The 24,092-nt window shown below is 36.1% G+C and overlaps 1 protein-coding gene across 1 annotated transcript in view; it reads right to left on the minus strand.

The window, feature by feature from the left end:
- Positions 1 to 6,175: 6,175 nt before the first annotated feature.
- The window catches only part of Fcho2 (FCH and mu domain containing endocytic adaptor 2), a 132,127-nt gene continuing 114,210 nt past the window's right edge, over positions 6,176 to 24,092 (minus strand). Inside the window, 7 exon segments of the mRNA XM_047555504.1 lie at positions 6,176 to 8,589; positions 8,909 to 9,073; positions 13,284 to 13,348; positions 14,026 to 14,225; positions 17,111 to 17,243; positions 17,591 to 17,746; positions 20,874 to 20,985. Of these exon segments, the coding sequence (XP_047411460.1) occupies positions 8,567 to 8,589; positions 8,909 to 9,073; positions 13,284 to 13,348; positions 14,026 to 14,225; positions 17,111 to 17,243; positions 17,591 to 17,746; positions 20,874 to 20,985 (854 nt within the window). The 3' untranslated portion in view covers positions 6,176 to 8,566.

The following is a 24,092-nucleotide window of genomic DNA, read 5'->3' on the forward strand; positions in this document are numbered from 1 at the left end:
GCATTTGCTCTTTCATCTCCTCATTTGCTTCCCTGATTGTTTTAATTATGTACATTCTGAACTCCCTTTCTGACATTTCTTCTGCTGTGCTGTCATTGGGTTTTATTGATGTAGTATCTAGGTTTGTTTGGGACATTTTCTTCCCTTGTTTTTTCATATTGGTCAGCTGTCTGTAGGACCCTGAGATATTGCAGATTTCCTCTATTGGCTTATAGTGTCCCGGTAGATTTCCAGTGTATCACCTCCCAGCCTTCAGTAGCCTGAAGTCTTGGAGGAACTTGATAATGCAGTGCTTCCGAAGAAAGCTGCCCCTAGCCCCCTACTGGTTCCAGGGCTTGGAGCTGGCTCTGTGCGGAAAGGCTCTCACTGGGGGCCTGCACCGTGCAGCTGGCCGTGTGGGAGGAGCCCACCGCCGGAGTGTGGAAGGCTACCCGGGGAAGACTCTAGCTGCCCTGCCCTGCTCTGATAAGCCACCCCTATCTGTGCCTGCCGCCCAGGCCAAGTTTCGCCCAGTGGGGGAGACTCACCCGTGACTCTATTTTTGTCCAAGTCTCTCAATGCCTCCCCTTCTTGAGTCCTGGGTTCTGGAGCGACTGGAGATGCAGTCACCCTCTAGGCCGCCATCTTGGATCGCCCCATGGAAAGAGCCTGCGGCTGGAGTGGGCAGAGCCGTCTGGAGAAGTGTCTGGCTGCCCTGCCCTGATCCCAGAGGCTGCTTGCGGATCGAAGCTCTCCGTTGGCTCGGGGACTTGTGGCTGGCTCTATGTAGAAAGGCTCTCACTGGGTGGTCTGCTCCGAGAAGCTAGCCTTGAAAGGCACCTCCCACTGCAGGGGGCTGGGCTGCTTGGGGAGGTCGCTGGCTGCCCTGTCCTGGTCCCTGAAGCCGCTTGTGGGCCGGAGCACGCCGCGCTGGTTCCTGGACTTGGAGCTTGTTCTGGTCAGAAAGGCTCTCACTAGGGGGCCTGCTCCGAGAACCTGGAGAAGCTGGCTGTGTGGGAGGGGCCCAGCGCCAGAGTGCGCAGGGCTGCCTGTGGCAGACTCTAGCTGCCCTGCCCTGCTCCGATAAGCCACCTCTATCTGGGCCTGCCACCCGGGCCGAGCTTTACCCAGTGGGCAGACTCACTCGTGGCTCTATTTTAGTCCGAGTCTCTCAATGCCTCCCCTTCTTAGCTCCTGGGTTCTGGAGCGACTGGAGATGCAGTCACCCTCTAGTCCGCCATCTTGGATCGCCCCCGAGTGAAGGGTTTTAAGTTGCAAATTAACAAAGGATTATAAACAGCCTATCTAACTGTGAAGCAGCACATACTTGCAGAAGTATTTTCGGTTCAGAATCCTACAGAGGGCAGGGGTGTAGCTCAGTGATAGAGCACTTGCCTAGTATGTGGCAAGTTCTCTTGGTTCTATCCCCAGTACACTGGGGAACTTCTCTCGGGAACTGCTTGGTACTTATCACTACAACTCCTCAGTGCTCACTAGGCAGGTTAACTGTGGGAGTCAGTCCCACTGGCTGAGGGGCACTTTCATGCCTCATTAGGGAAAACAAATATTCTCCAGGATTTCTTTTGGGAGGATAACTTCAGAGACATTGATGATACCTAGGTATTTTTTCCTTGACTGCTCTAAGCAATTCTAGGTGATATGCAGGTTTTGCAGATATTCACATGAAAAAAACAAACAGAAGTAAACATTTCTAGACTTTATAGCAAAGCACAGTATCTGGAAAATTTACTGAAGCCATGTAAAATATGCATGCCTTGGAATATCTGATAGGGTATGGTACTGCTTAATTACTGAACTTTTTTTGTTGTTGTTGCTGTTCTAGGCATTGAACCCAGGAGTGCTTTACCACTAAACCACATCCCCAGCCCTTTTAATTTTGAGACAGGATCTCACCAAGTTGCTTACGGCCTAAGTTGCTAAGGCTGGCCTCAAACTTGTGTTCCTCCTGCCTCAGTCTTCTGAGTTGAACATTTATATATAAAAATTCCCATACAACATTTATTTCCCAAAGATTTTAGGAAGTACATAGGTATGTTTTATCTCCCTTTCTCATAGTTTGCCTACAAATGAAACTCCTATTTTCCTGTATTCATTAGCAATCTTCTGTTTCACATATTTTTTACAGTGGCTTTTCTTTCAGGGGACATAAAAATCTGCTCATACATATGAATCACTTCAAGAGACTCATATGCCTTGTTGAAGAAGCTGGGCTTCCATGTTTGACTTTGAAGCACCCTAATCTCTGAAAAAATGGACTGGAAAGAGGTCATCCCTGAGGATGGTTACTTAGCAGATGTGTGAAGTGTATAAATTTTGTATTGCTTACTGACTTCCATCCCAATGGTACCTTGAGGGGCTGCTCTTAATCTCCAACTAGAGAACTGGCTGGCGTCTTTAGCGGCCCTGGTGTCTTTGACTGAATACTGTGGTTGCCATCAGTTGAGATCATAAGGAAGTAAAGCAGCAATTCCAACTGTGGGCAGACAGGATTCTGATCAATCAGTCAGTTTAAGGGCCACCTTGCCTCAAGCAGCAGTTGCAGTTTGGGTACCCTTGATAACAAATATTCTTAAGTGAGCCATGCAAACTGGCAAGGAGATGGCTTCAAAGTATGTCTTTCATACTTTTTGAAAAATCTGAAACTTGCAGGGTTAGGATTGTGGCTCAGTGGTAGAGCACTTGCCTAGCGTGTGTGAGGCACTGGGTTTGATCCTCAGCACTGCACAGAAATAAATTAAAAAAAGGTCCATTAACAACCAAAGAAATAAATATTTTTAAAAAAGAGAATGATTTGGCTTCTCACATAGAATCTTAAAAAAAAAATTCAAAACATGTTCAAGTTTTCTAACTATTGGAAATATTTCACAAACAGAAAGTGGAAAATCAAACAACCCAACCTTGGTTGCAGGTTCATCACTCTTCAGGTCATTCTTTTGGAAATTTCAAAGGTGCAAATCAGTCACTGTTCAATGAGTTAATGACACTAAGGTTCTGAACTTTTAAAGTAATTTTTTTTGAAGTTACCTTCTGTCCCTTCTTTGCAACATATGTTTAAAAAAGTAATTTGGGCAAATTATATTCCCAGAATAAACAATGAAACAATTGATCCTGCATTCACTTAGGCAAAATAAATCATGTTTATAGTTTTGACATAAAAAGAAGAAAAATAAACTTTAAAAATCGAGCAGGAAAACTTCCATACCTTAATAAGTTATACTGGCAGAATCAAGTGGAAGTTAAGACAATGATCAGAAATAAGGAAGGCCACTGTGTACAACATGTACTCTAAAACTATTTTTCAAAATAGAAAGTTATTAAAAATAAAATACATAATTGTTATGAAAAACAAAATGAAATTTAGGCAACATAAAACATTTGTAAAAAATAAAAATCCTATCACCCACAGATTTTTGCTCTCAATGTATACACTTTTAAAAATAAAAATGGCATATTACCTTTTACCATTTAACAATACTGTGGAAGCATTTCAATGTCAATGACTGTGGACCTTTGTGATTATTTTTAATAGCTACACAGTGTTTCACTCTATAGAAATTTTCAATTTACTTAGCCAACTCTCCCAATTTTGTCACACTACAAACAATGTTGTAATAAACATCTTTGTATACATGTATTTACTTGTCACATTGTTTTCTTAGGACAAATTCTCAAAGTGACTGCTATTTTAAATGATACTTAGATTTAAAAAAAAAAGGAATACAAGAGGCTTTGGATTCAAAGAGCTAAGTAGCTAAACTATGCCAATTTACTATCCTAGAATAAAAAAGTAGAACATCTATTTTCAAGTTCATTCCACTCACTGCTGAGTTCACATTGTTAGAAAAGATGAAAAGACTGGGAAGGATGCAAAGACCAGACCGCAACATGCCAGGAATACTGTCTCACTGTGGGCCAGCTCCCCTTCAGCTGTTTCTAGTCTCTTCTCTCTTACTCACCTTCACCATAAAGGCTACTTTTCTCTGCCTCTTAGATCAGTCTGGTCAATAAGATGTAAGCAGAGTGAGTCTGGGAACTTGAGAAAAAGCATTTGCTCTCCTGATGAAAAGGACAGACATACTGGAACTGCCCCTTTTCATAGCTGTGGTTTTGTCTGGAGCTGTGGCTGCCATGCAACTATGAGGAAAAGGTCACAAGAATAATCTGTGCTGACCAATGACAGCAACAGAATACTTGCAGACTTTGTGATACGAAAAACATTTGTTTCTGTTTAAATCATTCTTAGTTTTGTCTTTTGTTATTTGAAGTTAACAACATTTTGACAGAAAACTCTGCATGCCAAAGATTAACAATAGTTTCCAAGTTATCACAAATGATCACTCAGAAATAATCAGAGAGGAAATACAGAAAATATGCATATGTATTTAAAAATAGGGACAAATAGGCAAGAAATCATGGAAGAAAACTTAGGTACAAAAAGCCAAAGATGCCATTAAATGCACATTTGAGCAAGAATAGGGAAAGGAACACGATAGAGAAGGGGCAGGGAGTGTGGCAGAGAAATACTTTATTTATCAAAACCCTATTTTCTTTTCCACTTGGGTACACAGCCAAATTGCATTTCCCACCTTTCCCTGCAGTTGGCTGGAACCCCAAGACAGAGTCCTGGTTCATGCACTATGGGCAGAAGTGATGATTCCAAACCTAGGTCTGGCCCATAAAAAAAACTTCCATGTACTCTTTGCTCTTTCCTTCTCTGGCCAAATGGACATTTTGAGCAGAATCACAAAATGGAAGGCGCCTGGATTCCCACATTACTGTATGGAGCTGAGCTCTTCCTTGAACCTACTCAGGACTGTGATGTTAGCAATATAGTATTATGTTCAGCCCTTTAGACTGTTTTATAGCAGTTAGAATCCTGTCATCTCATAGACATGGGAGTGGGGATAAGGAGAAAAGAAAGAATAATGAAGAAAAACATGATGGATGTTTTGGTTTGGACCTGCAACACCCCACAAAGTCCTTGAAGGGTTGGTGCCTAATGCAGTACAGTTCAGAGGTGAGTCTCTTGGAAGTGATTGCATCATGAGGGCTCTGACATCACCAATATATTAATGGGTTCACAACTGATGCTATTGGGGGGTTGTGGAAACTTTTAGCAGGTGGGGCCTAGTTGAGGAAGTAGGCCACTGGAAGAGAGCCCTGGAAGGGTTATATCTTTCCCACCACTGTTCTCTCTTCTTCCTGGCTGCCACAAAGTGAGCAGCTTTCCTTTACCGCATGGTTCCAGCATGATTTTCTGTTTCACTGCAGGTCCAAACCAATGGAGCCAGATGATTATGAACTGAAACTGTGAATCAAAATAAATCTTTACTTTGTTTTTCTTAGGTATTCTGTCTTAGTAATAGAAAGCTAACTGACACAACAGATTCATGGTATGAATGTGGAGAGCACTACTTGGTCTTTTCATAGGTTTCCCAATTTGACCTAAATAACTAAAAAGTGTTCCTGTTTGATGGAAGAGATTTGACAAAATTTTCAATATTTAGGATGAATTCTTTTTTCTCATTTTCTTCTTTTTTTTCCTAAATTCATTTTTTTTTAAGGTCTCCTGTTCTTGACTACCTCTTTAGAACATTATGATTTTTAAATTGTGTAGACTGTGTTCCTGAGTAACTACTGGTTAGGAGGAAGGTCACTGCTAAAATTTAACAACAATTTAAACATATTTAGAAACATAATAAAAACAGTCCCTTGCCAGGCATGATGCACACCTGTAATCCCAGGGGTTTGGGAAGCTGAGGCAGGAGGATTGTGAGTTCAAAGTCAGACTCAGCAACTTAGTGGAGGCCCTAAGTAACTCAGTGAGACCCTGTCTCTAATAAAATACAAAAAAGGGCTGGGGATGTGGCTCAGTGATTAAGTGCCCCTGGATTCATTCCCTAGTACCAAAATAAACAAACAAAATAAACAAACCAACCAACCAAACAGTAACAGTTCCTTGGAGACAATTTCAACATTTTGGAGATATACTCCAACTGTAGTTTTCTATATAACCAATGAAAACTAAGTAACAGTTCAACCTGTATGCTTGCACAAATGGCTGTATGAAGTTCAAAACCAGTCAATCATTTCTTGCTTGGCTTGAATTGTCCTAACATCTATGACAAAGCTATTACTACCAACAGAAGTACAAAAACACATAAACTGATTGATAAATTATATATTACATGTTTATTAAGGGTACAACTTTTATGTAAAATTTACATTTTATGAAAAAAATCAAAAATATTTACAAAATTTTGGAAGATAAATGTGCATTGTTCTAATTACAACCCAAAGTAGTAAATAACAATCTTTAAAAACTCACATTTGTTAGCATTCTGTGTTTACAAAATCTTGGTTAAAGAGGCAGCTACAAAGTTTATCACTATACATAAGCAAGAACCAGCTTGCTAGTTCAATTTCCCACTGAAAATCTACATTTTTTACACTATTAGTGAATTTTTAAATGAAAAAAATTAGTATAAACTCATATGGCTTCAAAATTGTAACCTGTACCCGATACAAATTTATGTATCAACACTTGGTATGAAAACTGTGGTAATTAAGAAAGTGCAGATTAACCATTTCACTAATTGTACATTTTAAAGGTAATACTTGATTAAAAACAAACATGGTGAGTATAATAGTATCTGAATTCCAATAACAAAATATCAACTGCCTAATAAAAGTAGTTTGATTGCAAAGCAAATTTACAGTTAAAATTCTAGTAAGGAACTGTAATTGGCATTTTAAAGAGCACAATGTAAGAGTTAGAAATCCTAATTTGCTATTTAGTAAAGACTAAAATTTAAGCAAATTGTCTTAGGTGTTGCTTTAGTCAAATCTAAATTTAGAATTGGGCTAACACTAGATATACAAAAATGCACATTCTGTGTTACGTATTGCTAAGAAGTAGAGTTTCTACATATTTAGAACATAGCAAGATGTTACATAAATGTCTAGTAATAGGGGTTTTATTTTTTGTAAAGCTTAATATAACAATTAGTGGTTTTATATAAATTATCATATATAACACAAGTTATCACTTCTATGCAAAAGGAAGGACACTGGTTTTTTTGTCACTATAAATAAATTCCCATCTATTATGAAACTTTGTTTAAAATAGTTCATTGTTAGGCTTTTTACTATTTAGTATGGGTAGTTCATTGTAAGAGATTAATCCAATCCATCACTTCAAATAATTTACCTATTTTTACCATGTGGGAATTAAATAATAAAACATACAAATTATAATTTTTCTAATTGTTGAAATGAAAACAAGTGACAGTACTTCTCCCTCTCCTGCCAAAACTAATCTTTTAAAAAATGTATTCCTCATACTATACTATAAAACTCATGTTCACAATATAATCAGTTAAAAAATGCATAAATTTTCAATGATAAACAGGGAGGGAAATGTTTACTTGAGAGTTAAGATACCAGTTCCCAATTTACCATCATAGTTTTTCAGAATTTATCTGTTTCACACACTTTTGATGAGGTTAATGTCAAATATCTGAAGGTAATTTTTTCCTCCTGTAAACATACTCTCTTAGGCTTATTTCTCTGTCTAGTGGCTACAGTGTGACACTTAGGTGAGCCAGGGTTCTGATGTATAAATTATCTTTTAGTTGTTCTGAATTCTCTTCCCAATTGAAGGCCAAGGTATTAACAAAAATTGCAAATATCCTATAAAAATTCATAACCACTGTTAAGATTCTGAGTAGAAGATATAAGGGAAAAAAGTGAGGCACATTAATGAACACAAACTTAGGCACATTTCTGGTTTTTGTTATTGTTTTAAAAGGCACACATTATGCAATCCATATAAAAATAAATTAAATCTACACCATTAATTTATCAAAACAATCACAAGTTCTATAAAGTTAATTGCAGAAGTAAATTTCTCTGCTGTCTTTTGCAAGCTTATTTTTAAAACACATTGCACTTGAGAAATTTTAAAAATCATATAAAACACCATTTACACCTTATTAATATGTTTATGAGAATCAAATTATAGATTTTTTGCATACAACTCAAACTCTGGTCTGATTACCTTATGGCACATAACTCAATTTGATTGAGTGTTCTGAGTTATTAACATTATATAAAACTTAGAATTCATGTTCTGCTCATATTCATTCAATATCGAACTTATAAAATTTCAAAGATATCTTGGACTAAAAAGTTATGGAAAGCTAAATTATTTTGTGCTTGCTCTCCTGAAATTTTAGGCCTGATATTACACTATAACCCCCCCTTTTAAACATAGACACTGAAGATAATTTAAAATTTTAGCCTATGAAAACTTCATTTTTACTGAGAATCTGAATAAATGTGTTTCCTCAATATTGCATATGATCATTCAGCATAGAAAATCATTTCAGTGCTATTTCTTTGAATGACTCACTCTGAAAGTGCGATTTAATGTTTGTAGTTAGCTCTCAAGTATGTCAAGTTTGAAAGACATCATATAAGTTATGATAGTGTTTGGAAAGAACAGGTATAATGCAGAATGGCAGGTTTGTACTACTCTCTTGAGCCAACCACTTTCTCAGGTCCATCAACAATCTGCCAGGTAACGTCCTGAAAAACACCAAGCAATTACAGTTTTACATACACTCAAGGACTCAAGGAAGGACATTTTTTCATTGTGGTCACAGACACAGAACCCTATGTTCCATGTGCTGTTTACAATATGTTAGAATCAAATCACAGGCGTTCAGCTATACTGACCATCGGCACTCTCCCTACCAGGTATGTCTCTACATGACTCCCTGTACGAAGAGTCAAGGAAAGAATTTCCATGCCTTTAGATTATCAACTACTTGGCAGTTATTTAGTAGCTGGTAGAATACAAATGTTTCCCATGTACATTAAAAAAGTCCAGAACTTCCCAACTTACCAGTGGCAAACCGCTTCTTCACTAAGGAAAGCCTATAGCCAGTGCCAACAAGTTCAATATCTAATCCTGAGAGGGTACTTCCCTCACTGAGGAATTGCACTGCAAGTGTTGTGGGTTTACTGGGTCCTTCTGAAAGATCAAATTTTGCTCTGAGGGACCCAGAACCTACAAAAAAAGAAAGAACTTAAATGGGGTAAAATACATTGCACAACAAATTAAATTAGCACATAAACTAAACTATATCAGTCTCACTCTAAATTCATGAGATGTGTATAGGAAAAACAAACCACTATCTTGTTTCCAAATTAGATTTTATTCAGTGAATCTGAATTTCTATAATCAATCCATCCTCTTAATAGTAATCTTTTATTTTTTATTTTTAATTGTTTTATTTGTTCTAATTAGTTGTACATGACAGTAAAAAGCATTTATACATTTTGGTAGATCATACATAGAATATACTCTCTCATTTTTCTGATTATACATATTGCAGGATCACACTGGTCATGCAGTCATACATGTACATGAGGTAATAAAAAGTCTGTTTCACTCTACTATCATTCCTTCCCCACACCCAATAGTAATCTTCAGAGATAGTGTTATTTAGATTCCTATGCTAGATGCAGCACACTGAAGTAAGACAAAAGGAAAGAAATAAGCAATTAAGGGCAGCAAAAAGGGAAACCCTAGTAGGGATACATGTAAGATAAAATAAAGAACAAATGACTGTTGAGTACCAGATCATGGGGACTGGAGAGGTTAAAAAAGGAAAGGCAGCTACTGTTGGAAAGAGCTGTTATCAATATTACTGTTTTCTATTCACTTTCCTTTAAAATTTTTTACTTGTCTAACATCATGCCTTAGATATTTCAGAAATTCCTTTTGACATAACAATTTATTCAATATACTCTTCTAATCGCATGACAACACTAAACCAATAATTAAAATGATAATATATGTGATAAATGCTGTAAAGGAGCTTTCAGAATCTACAGGCACAAAAACACATAGCTCTATAGGAAGCTATTAACTAGTGGTAAGTGGTGATGGTTACTACAGGTACAGGGACAGGAGACCAGCAAGAGCACGATGCATTTAGGAGAACTGCATCTAAAAAGTATAAAAAGTACTGCATCTATAGTAGAATAGCAGAACATGATACAAGTGTAGAGCAGCAGATGAGACTAGTGGTGAGGACTATGGGGAATCACCCAAGATAAGGAAGACAAGAATATCTCTAATTAGTGTCCTAGAAGGGAAGGGAAAAGCAAGTAACAAAAGAAAGACCAACTGCAAGTCGAGAAAATAGTTTAGGACAATAGATGTTAAGAAACAGGGATCTGAAGTAGGGCCAAGGGAAAGGAAAGAACAATGCATCTGAAGGATATTTAGGAGTTAGAATCAAGAGGTGAGAAAAGAGTAGGAATCCAGAAGGGTTCTCATGTTTCTGTTCAGGTAAAGTAGACAGATTTGCTGGGTAACAGGAGGAGGATCTTGTGATCCCCTGTACAGAAGTTTAACAGTAGAAAGAAATGTGGAACAAGATGTCCTATTGTACCTGGTTGCACAGATTAAAGTGGAGATGAAGTGTTGCAGAGCTCTTTAACTATTGTTAAAGTCTTGTCCAAGTCTTCCTTAAACTTCTACAACTTTTTTTTTTAATATTAAAGGTTTATTTATGAGAATAGATACATATTCAAGGGAGAATGGGGGTGATATCAAGAGATAGAGGTCTTTGTGGTAAAGCAAAGAAGTATGCATTCAAGGGAGAATGTGGGCTATCTGCAGAGAGGGAGACAGTCAAACTTTTACAACTTTTGAAAGTTCCACTAGGAGTAAAGAGCAGTCACTATGGCACTTCTTAAACTTTAGAATTATTTCCTGCCCCCTTTCTGGGTATAGAGCCAGAAGAGAAAATACTTCTAAGCCCATTTATTGACTGGGTGATTTGGTTTTTTTGGTGTTAAATTTTTTTGAGTTCTTTATATATCCTGAAGATTAATACTGTATCCAAGGTATATGTGGTAAGGATTTTCTCCCATTCTGTAGGCTCTAAGGAACTGAACAGATACTTCACAGAAGAAATACAATCAATCAACAAACACAAGAAAAAATGTTCAGCATCTTTAGCAATTAGAGAAATGGAAATCAAAACTACTCTAAGATTTCATCTCACCACAGTCAGAATGGCAATTATCAAGAATACAAACAATAAATGTTGGTGAGGATGTAGGGCGGTACATTCATTCATTGTTGGTGGGAGTGCATACTGGTGCAACTACTCTGGAAAGCAGTATGGAGATTCCTTAGAAAACTTGGAATGGAACCACCATTTGACCCAGCTATCCCACTTCTCGGTTTACATTCAAAGGACTTAAAATCAGTCTATTATAGTATATAGTCACATCAATGTTTATAGCCGCTCAATTCACAATAGCTAAACTACGGAACCAACCTAGATGCCCTTCAACAGATGGATAAAAAAATGTGAGATATATATATATTATATATATATATATATGTGATATAATATTCCATGCACACAATGGAATATAACTCAGCCTTAAAGAAAAATAAAATTATGGCCAGTAAATGGATGGAGCTGGAGAATATCATGCTAAGTGAAATAAGTCAATCCCCCAAAACCAAAGGCTGAATGTTTTCTCTGATATGCGGATGCTTATTTACAAAGGAGGTGGGCTAGGGAAGAACAGAGTTACTTTAGATTAGGTAGAGGGGATTGAAAGAAGGGAAGTGGGTATGGGGATACAAGAAATAGTGGAATGAATCAGACATTATTACACTGTGTATATATACAACTATACAACTGGTGAGATTCTACATCGTGTATAACCAGAAAATGAGAAATTATACTCCATTATATATGATGCATCAAAATGCATTCTGTCATGTATAACTAATTAAATAAAAATAAAAGAATTTTCTATGTTTCAGTATATCCACATTTACAAAATTTTTCCATTTCCTCACACACTATTTTATACCTAAATAACGAAGGGGAACTATTAAAATACATGGTTAAAAATGCTTATTTTTGAGAACAAATTCCTTTCTTGGTAAGTATTTACAGTTATTGCACAGTTTCATTAAATACGGGGAAAAAGCATACTCCCCTTTTGCTAGCTGATTGCAAGTCCTCAATGCAGGTAGGATGTCTGACTTACTCCCAGTTTAAACTAAGAATTTCAGTGTGGTTCCCCAAAAGTCATATAGCTAGGGTAAAAGTCAAGATATCTGGACACCTGAAAATAGCAACTTTTAAAATACCAAATAGCAGAAAGGAACTTCAGAGTAGCTTGATATTTCACTCAAAATGTGGCTCTTTAGCAAAAGTCTGATTCTGCCTAACAAAGGAACAGATAATAAAGACATGCTCATGGTATTTTACACAGAAACATGTAGAAGAAAAATTACTGACATTATGCTCAAAATGTTCAAAAAGAAAAAGTTGAACAAAATATGAAAAACCAAGAGGGTGGGGGAGAAAAATACCTTATTCAATAGAAAAATTTATTGGAGGCTAATTAGGCATTCTAAAAAATAGAAAGAGATGTCTCTTTTAATTAAGAAAAAATGAATCTAATATTAAAGACCAGACTGTCCTGGGAATCATATGTTAATTTTAATTTGGGTTAGGGGAGATACTAAGAGTCATCAGCAAGAAGAGACTTTTCCTTCCTCCTGGGAACACAGGTACAGACTTGGAGGAGGCAATTAACAACTTCTTAACATAATCATTGCAGAACTGAAGGCTGCTGATGGTTAGTCCTAATAAGGAAAAACAACCAGGGAAGATTTTCTTAGTAAGTTGGAGTAGGCAAGAGGTTTTTTAAAGTCTAGAAGATGCTATATGATTTCTAAGGGGCCACAATGAACCTAATAATGTGTTCAATCAGTTTCAATTAGTTATCAAGTTACTTACCTGGGATAAGACAGTTCTTTTTTTAATTCATTTAATTAAGTGTTTTTTTCTTAATGTATGTTAGTATGTAAATATGAGAAGCATTTACATAATACCAATGAAGCTGTAACAAAACAAGTTCATTTTCTTGCAGAGAGTTCATTTAATCTTGAAAGGAAAATCTGAATTACAGCTGGTTCATTATATTTAAGGTGTTAACTTCCACCTAGCGGCCAGTTCTAGAACTGAAGGCATGCAATTCCAGGAGGAAACTTTCCATAAACATGCCTCAAAACCCCAATCCAGGTGGGGGATATAGCTCACTGGTAGAGCACTTGCCCAGTGTGTTTAATGTCCTGGGTTTGATCCCCAGCACCAAACACACACAAAAAGAAAACAAGAACAACTAAATTCATTTTCAGTGACATCACAAAAAAGTATGCATACACTTACCTCCATTTTCTGATTTTTCTGAAATACCAGACAATTTCCAAAAGGCTTTCATTTGTTCTGCATTCCTGTAACATGAATAAATATCTTCAGATTAAGTGTCTAATACATTAACTTACACGTGGATGGGCACTTAATAAAAGCATTTCACTACAACAACTACAGTGCTAAGAAATGTGTTTATGATATAACAAATAAATGCTCTTTCTCAATTAATGGAAATTTACCAAATTATAGAAGTTCTCTCATTTCTACTGGTCATAGAAAAGAAAACTGAACATGTACAAGAGGTTTAGTACATTAATTAGGTACTAAGGAAAACACTGTTATTAAATGATGAAACAAATAATTGTTAGAATCTATACTAATATTAATAGAGGAGAAGAGATGGGTAGTTAAGAGATGACAGTAACTAATACTATTGAACACTAAGCAAATAGGTGTTCCTATAGGTATACCAAATGCTATTTTTAATCCTGTAGAATAATTATCACCTTTTAAAAGAAGTTTAGCAATTAAAGGTAATCATGCAGTCTGTTGTTACTTACAGCAAAATTAGTTTATTTTGGATTGAAGCTACTGTGTCATAACTGATAAAATTAACAGCATCTTTTATAGCATGATTTCTATGGGAAAAATGCACTAAATCTTTTGAAACCTGTAACATGATTTTCAGAACTGGGGCTCCAAAATTTGGGGGCTTCAATAGAAATGTAGCAGGAATTCAGAAATATATTTCAATTACCACATTGCAGGGGGAAGAGACTGCATGTTTGTGACTCCTCCATCCACTGGTACAACCACTTGTATGTTAGAAAGCACACTGGGTGCCACCATAGCTTCTGGATTGTACTTATAATCCACTCTAAGATCTGTGGTACTAGCACTACATTTCCAATATGTTGCAAGATTCAGAGGAGTGGACTGAATGCCATTTGATGATACCTTTAAAGAGAGAAACAAAAACTGTCTTTGGCCCTGAAAAGTAATTAAGTCATGTTCATTACACAGATACTTGAACATAAGAATTCACATAATCAAAATGATCTAAGAAGAATACTGATGCTACTAACAGTAAAGGAGTAAGGGTCACTCTTAGCACATACACCTGGGATGACCAATATTAAAACATCTGCAGTGTTTGTTTACAGTGCATGTTCCCCTGGTTCTAACAGTTGAAAATCTGATTCGACAGCTTGGAGACAGTGCCCATAAATCAGCATGTTGGTAGGCAATTCTTATGTATTAGTGTAAAGTTTGAGAACTTCTCAACATTGAACACAGAATTATTTATGAATTATGAGAATTTAAAATAGTGGGAAAAGGGAAGTTCCACCAAACAGTTCCACAAGTCTGGAATTTATATTTCCAACCTAAAAGGGTTGACTTTAATCATATGACCCATAATAAATGATACAATACCTTCAAATTTTCAAATCCTTGCTCAAATGGCTCCTTTTGAGGTCATTTAAAAGGCTACCCTGGCTGGGTATGGTGACACATGCCTGTACTCCAAGTAGCTTGGGAGGCTGATGCAGGAGGCTCAAAAGTTCAAAGCCAGCCTCAGCCAAAGTAAGGTGTTAAGCAACTCAGTAAGACTGTGTCTCTAAATAAAATATAAAATAGGGCTGGGGATGTGGCTCAGTGGCCAAGGGTTCCTAAGCTCCATCCTGGGTATCCAAAATCAAGAAAAAGTGGAGGGGAGGGCTACCTTAGATAAAACTCAGTGGTAGAATGTTTGTCTAGCGTGTGCAAGGCCCCGGGTTCAATACTCAGTAACACACACACACACACACACACACACACACACACACACAGAAAAGCTACACTGACCAACAATATTATTTACTTAATATATGTACTGTCTTCCTGTCCTACTCCCAGCAATTAGCAAGCACTGAATAATAAATGTCTGCTCAATGAAGGAAAAATAGATACCTGTAATAAACTTCAAGCAAACTTAAGTGGTAGCAATTTTTAACCCTTTAAAAATTAATTTTCTAGGAACAAGTCATTTTAATACAATTGCCCTATTAAAAATTCAAACTAAACAGAAATATATCAAATAGTTTATACTATCCCTCGACCTTCCTTTTTTTTCTTTTTCTTTTTTCTTCCTACTGGTAAAATCCTTGGTACATCTCCTTCCTGACTTTTAGGCATACTCAAAGATGGTTCTCTCTCATTCTCTCTCTCTCTCTCTCTCTCTTTTTGAACTCCAGGGCACTACAAGAGCCCAGCCCTTTTTATTTTTGAGATCGGCTCTCACTAAGTTGCTTACAGCCTCATTAAATTACTGAGGCTGGCCTCAAACTTGCAATCCTCTGGCCTTAACCTCCCAGGGTGCTGGGATTATAGCAGCATGCTACCACACCTGGCTAACTCATTCTTTTTAATGGCTGTAAGAACTCATTTAATCAATCTCTTCCTCTGCTGCTCTCTATACTTAGATGGTTTCCAAACAATGCTGCAGTGAATATTCTTTATATATTATCTTTGTCCATTTAATGTGATTTCTGAGAACAAATTTCTGGAAGTTGAATTAAACTGTTGAATTAAAGGTTGCATCTATTCAACATCTAATACAACTGCCTTCTCAGAGGTTCTATTAATTTGTGTTCCTAATAACTGGTGGCCACACCCCTCCATACTGGGTAGAGCAATCTTTAACCATTCATCTGTTGATGGACATCTAGACTGATTCTATAACTTGGCTATTGTGAAACGTACTGCAATAAACGTAGGTATATGTATCTTTGTGAAATGTAAGTATCTCGTACCTTTAAAATATGCTGACTTAATTCTTTAGGATAAACACCAAGGAGTGGTATAGCTGGAACATATGGTAGATCTATTTTTAGCTTTTTTCCCATTGTGGCTGTATTAATTTGCATCCCTACTAACACTGTGTAAGGGCTCCTTCCTGTACTACACCCCCACATCCACACCAGAATTAAAGCTAAAATATTACTCCACTTTAGTGTTTTAAACATTTCTTGACTTAGTCTTCCAGAGAATTTGAAAATAATTATCAAGTCTCCAAACACAAATGAAGACATAATCTCTATAAAGTTTCTGATCAGGGTCACATTAAATTTGAATTTAATTTAGAAATAACTGAATGTTTTACAACATAATTCTTCCTTTAAATGAATAAATACCTTTCTAAATATATGCAAGTCAACAGACTTATGTTTCTCCCTGTTTTTGTTTTTCTCTATTAGTTTTTGATTGTTTTCAAAATTATTAATTTTGATATTAATTTTTAAACTGGCCACTTTATTAAATTCCCTTAGATCACAATGATTTCCTAATTGCTTCTCCTGAATTTTCCAGGAATGTATCACGTGAGCATACTAATTTTGATTCCTCTTTTCCAATATTTATTACTGCTTATTTTATCCTCTTATCCAACTGTACTAGTTAACACATCTAGAAAAATCTTCAATAGCAATTTTGTTATTATTAACAGGAATAATGAGTGTCTTTGCCTTACCTGCCTTTAAATACAAATTCATGTATTTTTATTTACTAAGTATTTTATTTAATTTAATTTTATTTATTTTTTTTGGGTGCTGGGGATCAAACCCAGGGCCTTGTGCTTACAAGGCAAGCACTCTACCAACTGAGCTATCTCCCCAGCCCCTTATTAAGTATTTTAAACAAATTCTATCAAATTGATTGTAATATCCACTCATTTATTAATAGGTTTTATAGTTTTGAAATATCCTTGCACTATTTGGCTAAGATATATTTATTCATTTAGTGACATGCTAGACTCCATTTGTTAATGTTTTAATTTAGGGTTTTTGCAATGACATGACACTCACCTGATACTTTAATACATCCACATTATAATAAGAAGCAGCTGGATTTTGCTCTGACAGCTTCTTGAGGTAGATGGTAACAGCTTGCATGTTCATCCAAAAATCTTTTGTGTTGGAATCACACTGTGATGGATCACTATATGTATAAGAAACATTTTTGTTATTTTGTTTGACTCATCTTTTTCCTTTGCCTCTATGTAGTAATTTGGTGACTAATTCTCTAAGACTAGTAGAAATGAACTCAAAGGTGGGATGAGAAAAAACTAAGATTAGAGGATGAAGAATGGAACACAGCAGAAACTTGCCTGAAAAATAAGATGGAGTGAAACAAAAGGTTTTAAAAATAACTGTCATTAATATTAAAAACAAAATTAAAAAACTTTAATAATAAATAATTTTGGTATTGTCTTCAAATTAAACATTAGTTTCTTATAAACATTTCTTTCAAAGACACTTCAACCTTCAAAACAAACATACACAAACCTGAACACAAGTTGTGCATTTGGAAGAATTTGCTCAAGTCTGCTGATATTTTTCACCCTGAAGCACAGCACAGCTGGAGAGGGATTGCTAGTGAAGACTTTAATAATTCCACTTGGAAATGATATAGTCACATCACCAGTGATCTTCACAATACATCTGAAAATTGGAAATGTTGGTAAGTGCTAAAATAAGATGCTTTAATTTCTAATTAAAGCATGTTTAGTTTAAATAAACATGCATATGTGTGTATGTGATATACACATGTGACCAAGTGTACATATATATACACATATATATCTCCATTAACATAATTATGGATGAATTAGTTCTTCAATTTAATTATAAAAATTATTCTAGGGAAAACAGCATCTCATCTAGCATCATCTTTTCCTAGAATTAAACTCCAAACACACATGTAAGCACACTAATATTTCTTTATCATCCCCTGAACTACCTTAAGGACATTGCTTCCCTGAGAATACTACCCCTAGTTGTAGCTATTTTCCTCTCTCAGACCTACAAAACTCTGGACCTGATTGTGATGCTGGTGCATGTCCCTCTTATTCCTCATTGTCTCTTCCAGCCCTCTATTTCTTCTTCCTTTGAAACCTGTGCATCAGATTATAGTACTCACTACCCCATCTCTTTAAGTCATCTTCAACACTCCCTTTCATGCCCTGAAAATCTGAGCTCCTGGCTCACTGTCAGTTTTGTCTCTGTATCACTACTCTCATCATAATTTTAAAGGTTTCAGTATCCACCTAGATGGTTCTTTCAATAATTTGGTCACCTAATTCTTCAGTCCTTTACTTCCAATGATCCTTTTAGCCTACCTCAACCATGCCACAGCCCCTCCAAAATCTCAAATTCACACTCCCCACTACCTACTTGCTACTTACTATTTTTCTAACTCATTCTAACTAGTACTACATCTTCAAAAATTCTCCAATCTCATTCAAACTTCCATAACCCACTATTCCTACCACACTTTTCACTAATCTTCACCCACCCTTCATATCTTCATTTTCTCCTATCTTTAGATTTCTAGGTCCATCATAAGATACTCTTCTTTGCATAAACCCTCCCTTATTCTTTCACTGTGACTGCTTGGTCAAACAAGATTTCGGCTAAATCCAGCTCCTTATCCACACCTGTACAGCTGAATGTGACAACAGAAAAACACATTACTACCTAGCAAAACTCTGAACTGGTACCCCTGGGTGTGACCTGATAATTCTACAACATGCCCTTATCCAGTCACTTTTTGGCTCTTTTCATGCTTTCTTTTTCTCCTCTAAACTGCAATATTCCCTTCCCCCTACTCTCAGCTGTTGATTTTTGCTTTAATTTTACTGAGGAAATAAAATCAGAAAAGAACTTCCTCATACTTTCACTACTAAACTCCTAATCTATCTGTATCTTATGCCTTCCCTCCTTTTTCAACAGATTTCTACACCTAAGGTCAATTGCACTGACTGTTCTGGAGCTCACCACCTTTTACATACATACCAAAGGATCTCACTCATGCGTTGTCTGTTCTTTTTTCTCCACAAATACTGGGTTTTTTTCATCATCATCATCATGCTGGTGTCTTTACACACACACACACACACACATATATACAAGTTTTAAGTAAACTCTCAAGAACTAAAATAAGTAAAACCCTCTTCTGATTCAGTTACTTTGTTCCTGCTACCATTCCACTTCTCTGCTTCTCCTTAGAGCAAAATATCCACATAATTATCTATATTTGTTCCTTCCAAATATATATTTCTTTCCAAATCTGCCTCATCTTCTGCTCCTACACTCCCCTGCAAACAGGCTTAACTCTACTGCACCACTAAAACTGCTCCTGCAAAGGCCACCAATGACCTTTATATTGCCAATAGCCAATTTTCTTGACCTGTTGACAGCATCATACACCTTCACACCTTCTTCAAGAAATGTTTATTCATTTATTGAGTTTCTGGACACTGCTCTAATGGTTCTTTCCTCCTCTCTTGCTGATTGCCATCTAAATTCCTTTGCTGTATCATTCTTGCCTTCCTGTTTTCAACCCTGAAGGAGATTAGGACTTAGTTATCCAATCTCTTTTCTATCCACTCCTTAAAGTCCCTAACTTTAAGTATCATAACAAGTATTTCAAATTTAGCATTCTACTCCCTCAGCAAATCTTGACAACTATTTTCAAAATATATTCAGAATCTCATTAGTACTCACTACCTCGTCTGCTAATGTCCTTGCTCAAGCCACCATCATTTCTTACCTGGACCTCTGTAGTTAACCTCTTAACTCTCTGAATCTACTCTGGTTCCCTCCAGTTTATTCTCGATAGAGCAGTTAGAATACTCCTTCAAAAACATTAATAATTTAATCATTCCTCCGTTTAAAACCTTCTTGGTTTCCCACCTCACTCAAAATAAATTCCAAACTCTTTATAATGCCCTACAAGGCCCAACCTGATTTGGTACTTCTCTGGTTGCATCTTCAACTACTCTCCCCCTTGTTTACTTCTACTTAGTGACATGATTCTCCTTGCTGTTTCCTGAATATACCAAGCATGCTTTTACTCAGAACCTTCCAGTTGATGGTTCCCTTTTCCTAGAATGTTATTCCTCCAGATACCTGCATGGCTTACTCCTCCTTACATTTCAAATACCTGCTTAAATTAACCTCAGAAAGGTTTTCCCTGGTCAATGATCTAAAATAGTACTCCTTCACTGCTATTCTGCACGCTCTTACCCAGGTTTAATTTTTCTTCATAGCATATATCAATACCCAAACATACAGTTAACTGCTTATTAGCTCAGCAGAGAACTTTGTTTTGTTTACTTAAGTATCCTTAGCACTTATCACAATCATTCACAAATGCATAAATATTTCATGAATGTTGTTTCAGGAAAACCAGGAATGTTCACTTACCCAAATATGACTTCTTTAAAAGCAAGATGATGAACCAATTCTGCAAGTCTCATATGAAACATGCATTCTAGGTCTCTCTAGGAAATGTCATACTTTCACCAAGATACACCATCAGCCATACCAGTCAATCAATAAATAAATAGGGTGAAGCCATCATATATTACTGATTATAGTGATTTTTAAATTTTAAAGACAATGCTTGAATGACTAAATTAGAAAGCGAAACGTAAATAAATCAACAAAAGACCCTAATCTACAAAGAATTCAAGAAGAACACTTAAAATTTGGCATAAACCCCATCCTGACACCAAACACACACACACACACACACACACATACAGGAGTATTATAAAAAATTAACCTGGTGGGATCTGCTCCTTTAAAGTAGGCATTAACAGACTCCGAAAGGGCAATTGCCACAGGTAAGGTGTCCTGATTTCCAAGGCTGACAGGGCTGGGACCCCGTGACACACCTAAAATACATACAAAGCATTCGCTAAATCAAAAACATATATTAAAAACCAAGAAAGTCAGATTCACAATGTTAGGTTGTCACAAGTAACCCTAATACTTAGAGGTTATGAAATATAGCATAAACAAACTGTAATGTAATATAAAGAAAAGAAAGAAAGGAAGGAAATAAAGTTCCACTGTATGTATATATCACATTTTGCTACCTATTCATCTGTCAGTGGACGCTGGATTGCTTCCATCTTTAGGCCACTATGACGAGTGCTGCTATGAACATGAGAATAAAACTATCTCTTTAGGATTCTGCTTTTAATACTTTATTTATTCAGAAGTAGACTTGTTGTATCAAGGTAATTCTATTTTTAAAGTAATTCTATTTTTAAATTTTTGAGGAATAGCCATATTGTTTCCATAGCAGCTGTACCACTTTATGTCAAACTCTCTACCATTGAGCTATACCTCCAGTCCCATAACTACTTTTTTTAATTAAGGAAAATTACACAGTTGGCCCTCCATATGCAGATTTCACATTTGCAGATTCAACCACAGGTTGAAAATATTTAGGAAAAAAAAAACTGTTTAATGAACACATACTTTTTCTCTTATCATTATTCTCTAAACAATACAGTATAACAACTGTTTACAGAGTAATTTACACTATTATAAACTGTAGGTAATCTAAACATGATTTAAAGTATACAGGAGTGTATATACAAACACTAGCATTTTATACAAGGGGCTTGAACATCCATGGATTTTGCTCTTAGGAAGTCCTAAAAACCAATTCCCTGTGGAAACCAAGAGCTGCCTGTATTAAATACATAATTAATATTTCCCCTTCAGTAATTCACACAAATAGACATTTACACATAGTCAAGGGTAACATTAATGTCTGCTACTACTTTGACTATGAAAATCTAAAGAAACCTACAAGAGCTGGAGATATAACTTAGTGGTAGAATGCAGCCTAGCCAGGCAAGAGGACCTAGGTTCAATGCCTAGTACTTGGGGGAAAAAAAGAGGGAGAGAAAAAAAGGAGAAAGAAGGACAGAGACGAAGAGGAGGGAGGGAGGGAAAAAGAAATCTACAAAGTTATTCTTTCAATCTTCCAATCTGGACAAATAACATGAAAATTCTTGAAATGGTTTTCCGGTAAACTATCATTCTTGTTATTGAAAAACTGCCAAGTACAGTGTTGGAAAGCCGGGAAAACACTCAAAAATCTACGTAACATTTGGCATGTCCACTCTTGTATCTTCTAATTTTGTTGTCCCTTCAAATATATACTGCACAAGCATACTTCCAAAAAAAATAAATTTACATAGGAAATATTTACTAAAGTCCTTAAAAAAATCTTTAAATTTATCTTATTCTAAATAATTTTTTAGAAATGAAAAATTCTTTGTATCCTTAATAAGAGCATTTTTATTTCCAATTCTGGCTTAGTTTTGCATATTTATACAACTGCATGCTTTGAAAATGCAGAGAGTTTATAAATTTGAGGTAAAGGATACATGGTACCTTCCTGAACCAATGGGTGCTTACATGGAATTCCTTTTAGCTCAGGAGTAAAAACCAAAGGCTCACTCCCAAATATCTCCTACTTATGCTTCCCCAACTTCAACTATCCATGTGTTCTTCATGTGACTGCCTTTGCTCTAGTAATTAAGGTATTATAATTTTTTAAGCTGATACATTCTTTTTGCCTCTTTTCTAATTGCTTTTTTCTCTAATTCTGATAGCTATAGAGTTCAGATTTAATGATACTTCTTTTTTAATACTTCTTAATGTGGGCAAGGAGAGAAATGAAAGAAAATGCAAAAATAGTATTTTTGATAACTACAGATTTGATGTCAATGGCTCATGTACAGCAACTAGACACAATTAGCACAAATTTGAGATAGTTAATCTTAGTATTATTCTCAATTTCTGAGATACCATACACCACTGGAAAAGGAACAACTATGTAACAAAGTATTTTAGATACACTTTAGAATCATTAGTCAACATATATATACAATACCTGGTGATGTCTCACAGTGCTTTTCAATTTCAGAGAGTGTCCCAATCAAATTATCATCTTCTATCATATTTAAATAAAACAAAATATTGCAGGAAAACATTTTCAAGAAAAAAGAAGAATCAAAACTTAAAATCTAAACAGAGAGCTGAAAAAGCATCATGACAAAGAAGAAAATCTAGATCTAGATTTAAGGACCCTCTGTTGTACAAAGGTGGCACATCCACCTGCCTTGCCTGAATCATTACTGTTGCCTACTTTGGGTTCTCCTATTGCCAACACTAGCTGAAACCATAAATACGGCTAACTCAATAAAAATTAACCTGAAATCTCCATCAGAAAGAGAAAATCTTCTGAATAATCTAGATAATGTAAAAGAACTAAAGCTTATTTTGGCTACCTAGACTACCTACCTGATTTCTTTCTTTCTTTTTTTGCCCATTCACATTTTGTATACATAGATTTTTTTGTTTGAACTAAAATTTTATTTTTGCATTTTAACTATAAAAAATAATGGATTTAATTGTGGTATATTCAAACATGCTTATAATATATTTATCATTTCTACCCCACTAATTACCCTGCTCTCCTTCATCCCCTTTCTTTTCTCTAGTAGTTTTCCTGTTACTTTGATGTTGTCTTTCTCCTCCACTAGATTCCACATGAGGGAAAACAGGTAATACTTGTCTTTCAGAGTCTAGTTTATTTCACATAACATGTTGCTCTCCAGTTCAATCCATTTTCCTGCAAATGACATGATTTCATTTTTTGTGTGTGTGTGTGTGGGGTACTAGGGATTGAACTCAGGGGCACTTGATCACTGAGTCACATCCCCAGCCCTATTTTGTATTTTATTTAGAGATAGGGTCTCACTGGGTTCCTTAGCACCTTGCTTTTGCTGAAGCTGGCTTTGAACTGGAGATCCTCCTGCCTTAGCCTCCTACCGCTAGGATTACAAGCATGTGCCACTGTGCCCAGCGATTTCATGCTTCTTTATGGCTGAGTAATACTCCTTTGTGTATATACCTCATGTTTTCTTTATTCATTCATTGATGGGCACCTAGGTTGATTCCATAAGTTGGTTATTGT

This window comes from Sciurus carolinensis, chromosome 6 (genome assembly GCF_902686445.1).
Source record: "Sciurus carolinensis chromosome 6, mSciCar1.2, whole genome shotgun sequence".
NCBI classification, from domain to species: Eukaryota; Metazoa; Chordata; class Mammalia; order Rodentia; family Sciuridae; genus Sciurus; species Sciurus carolinensis.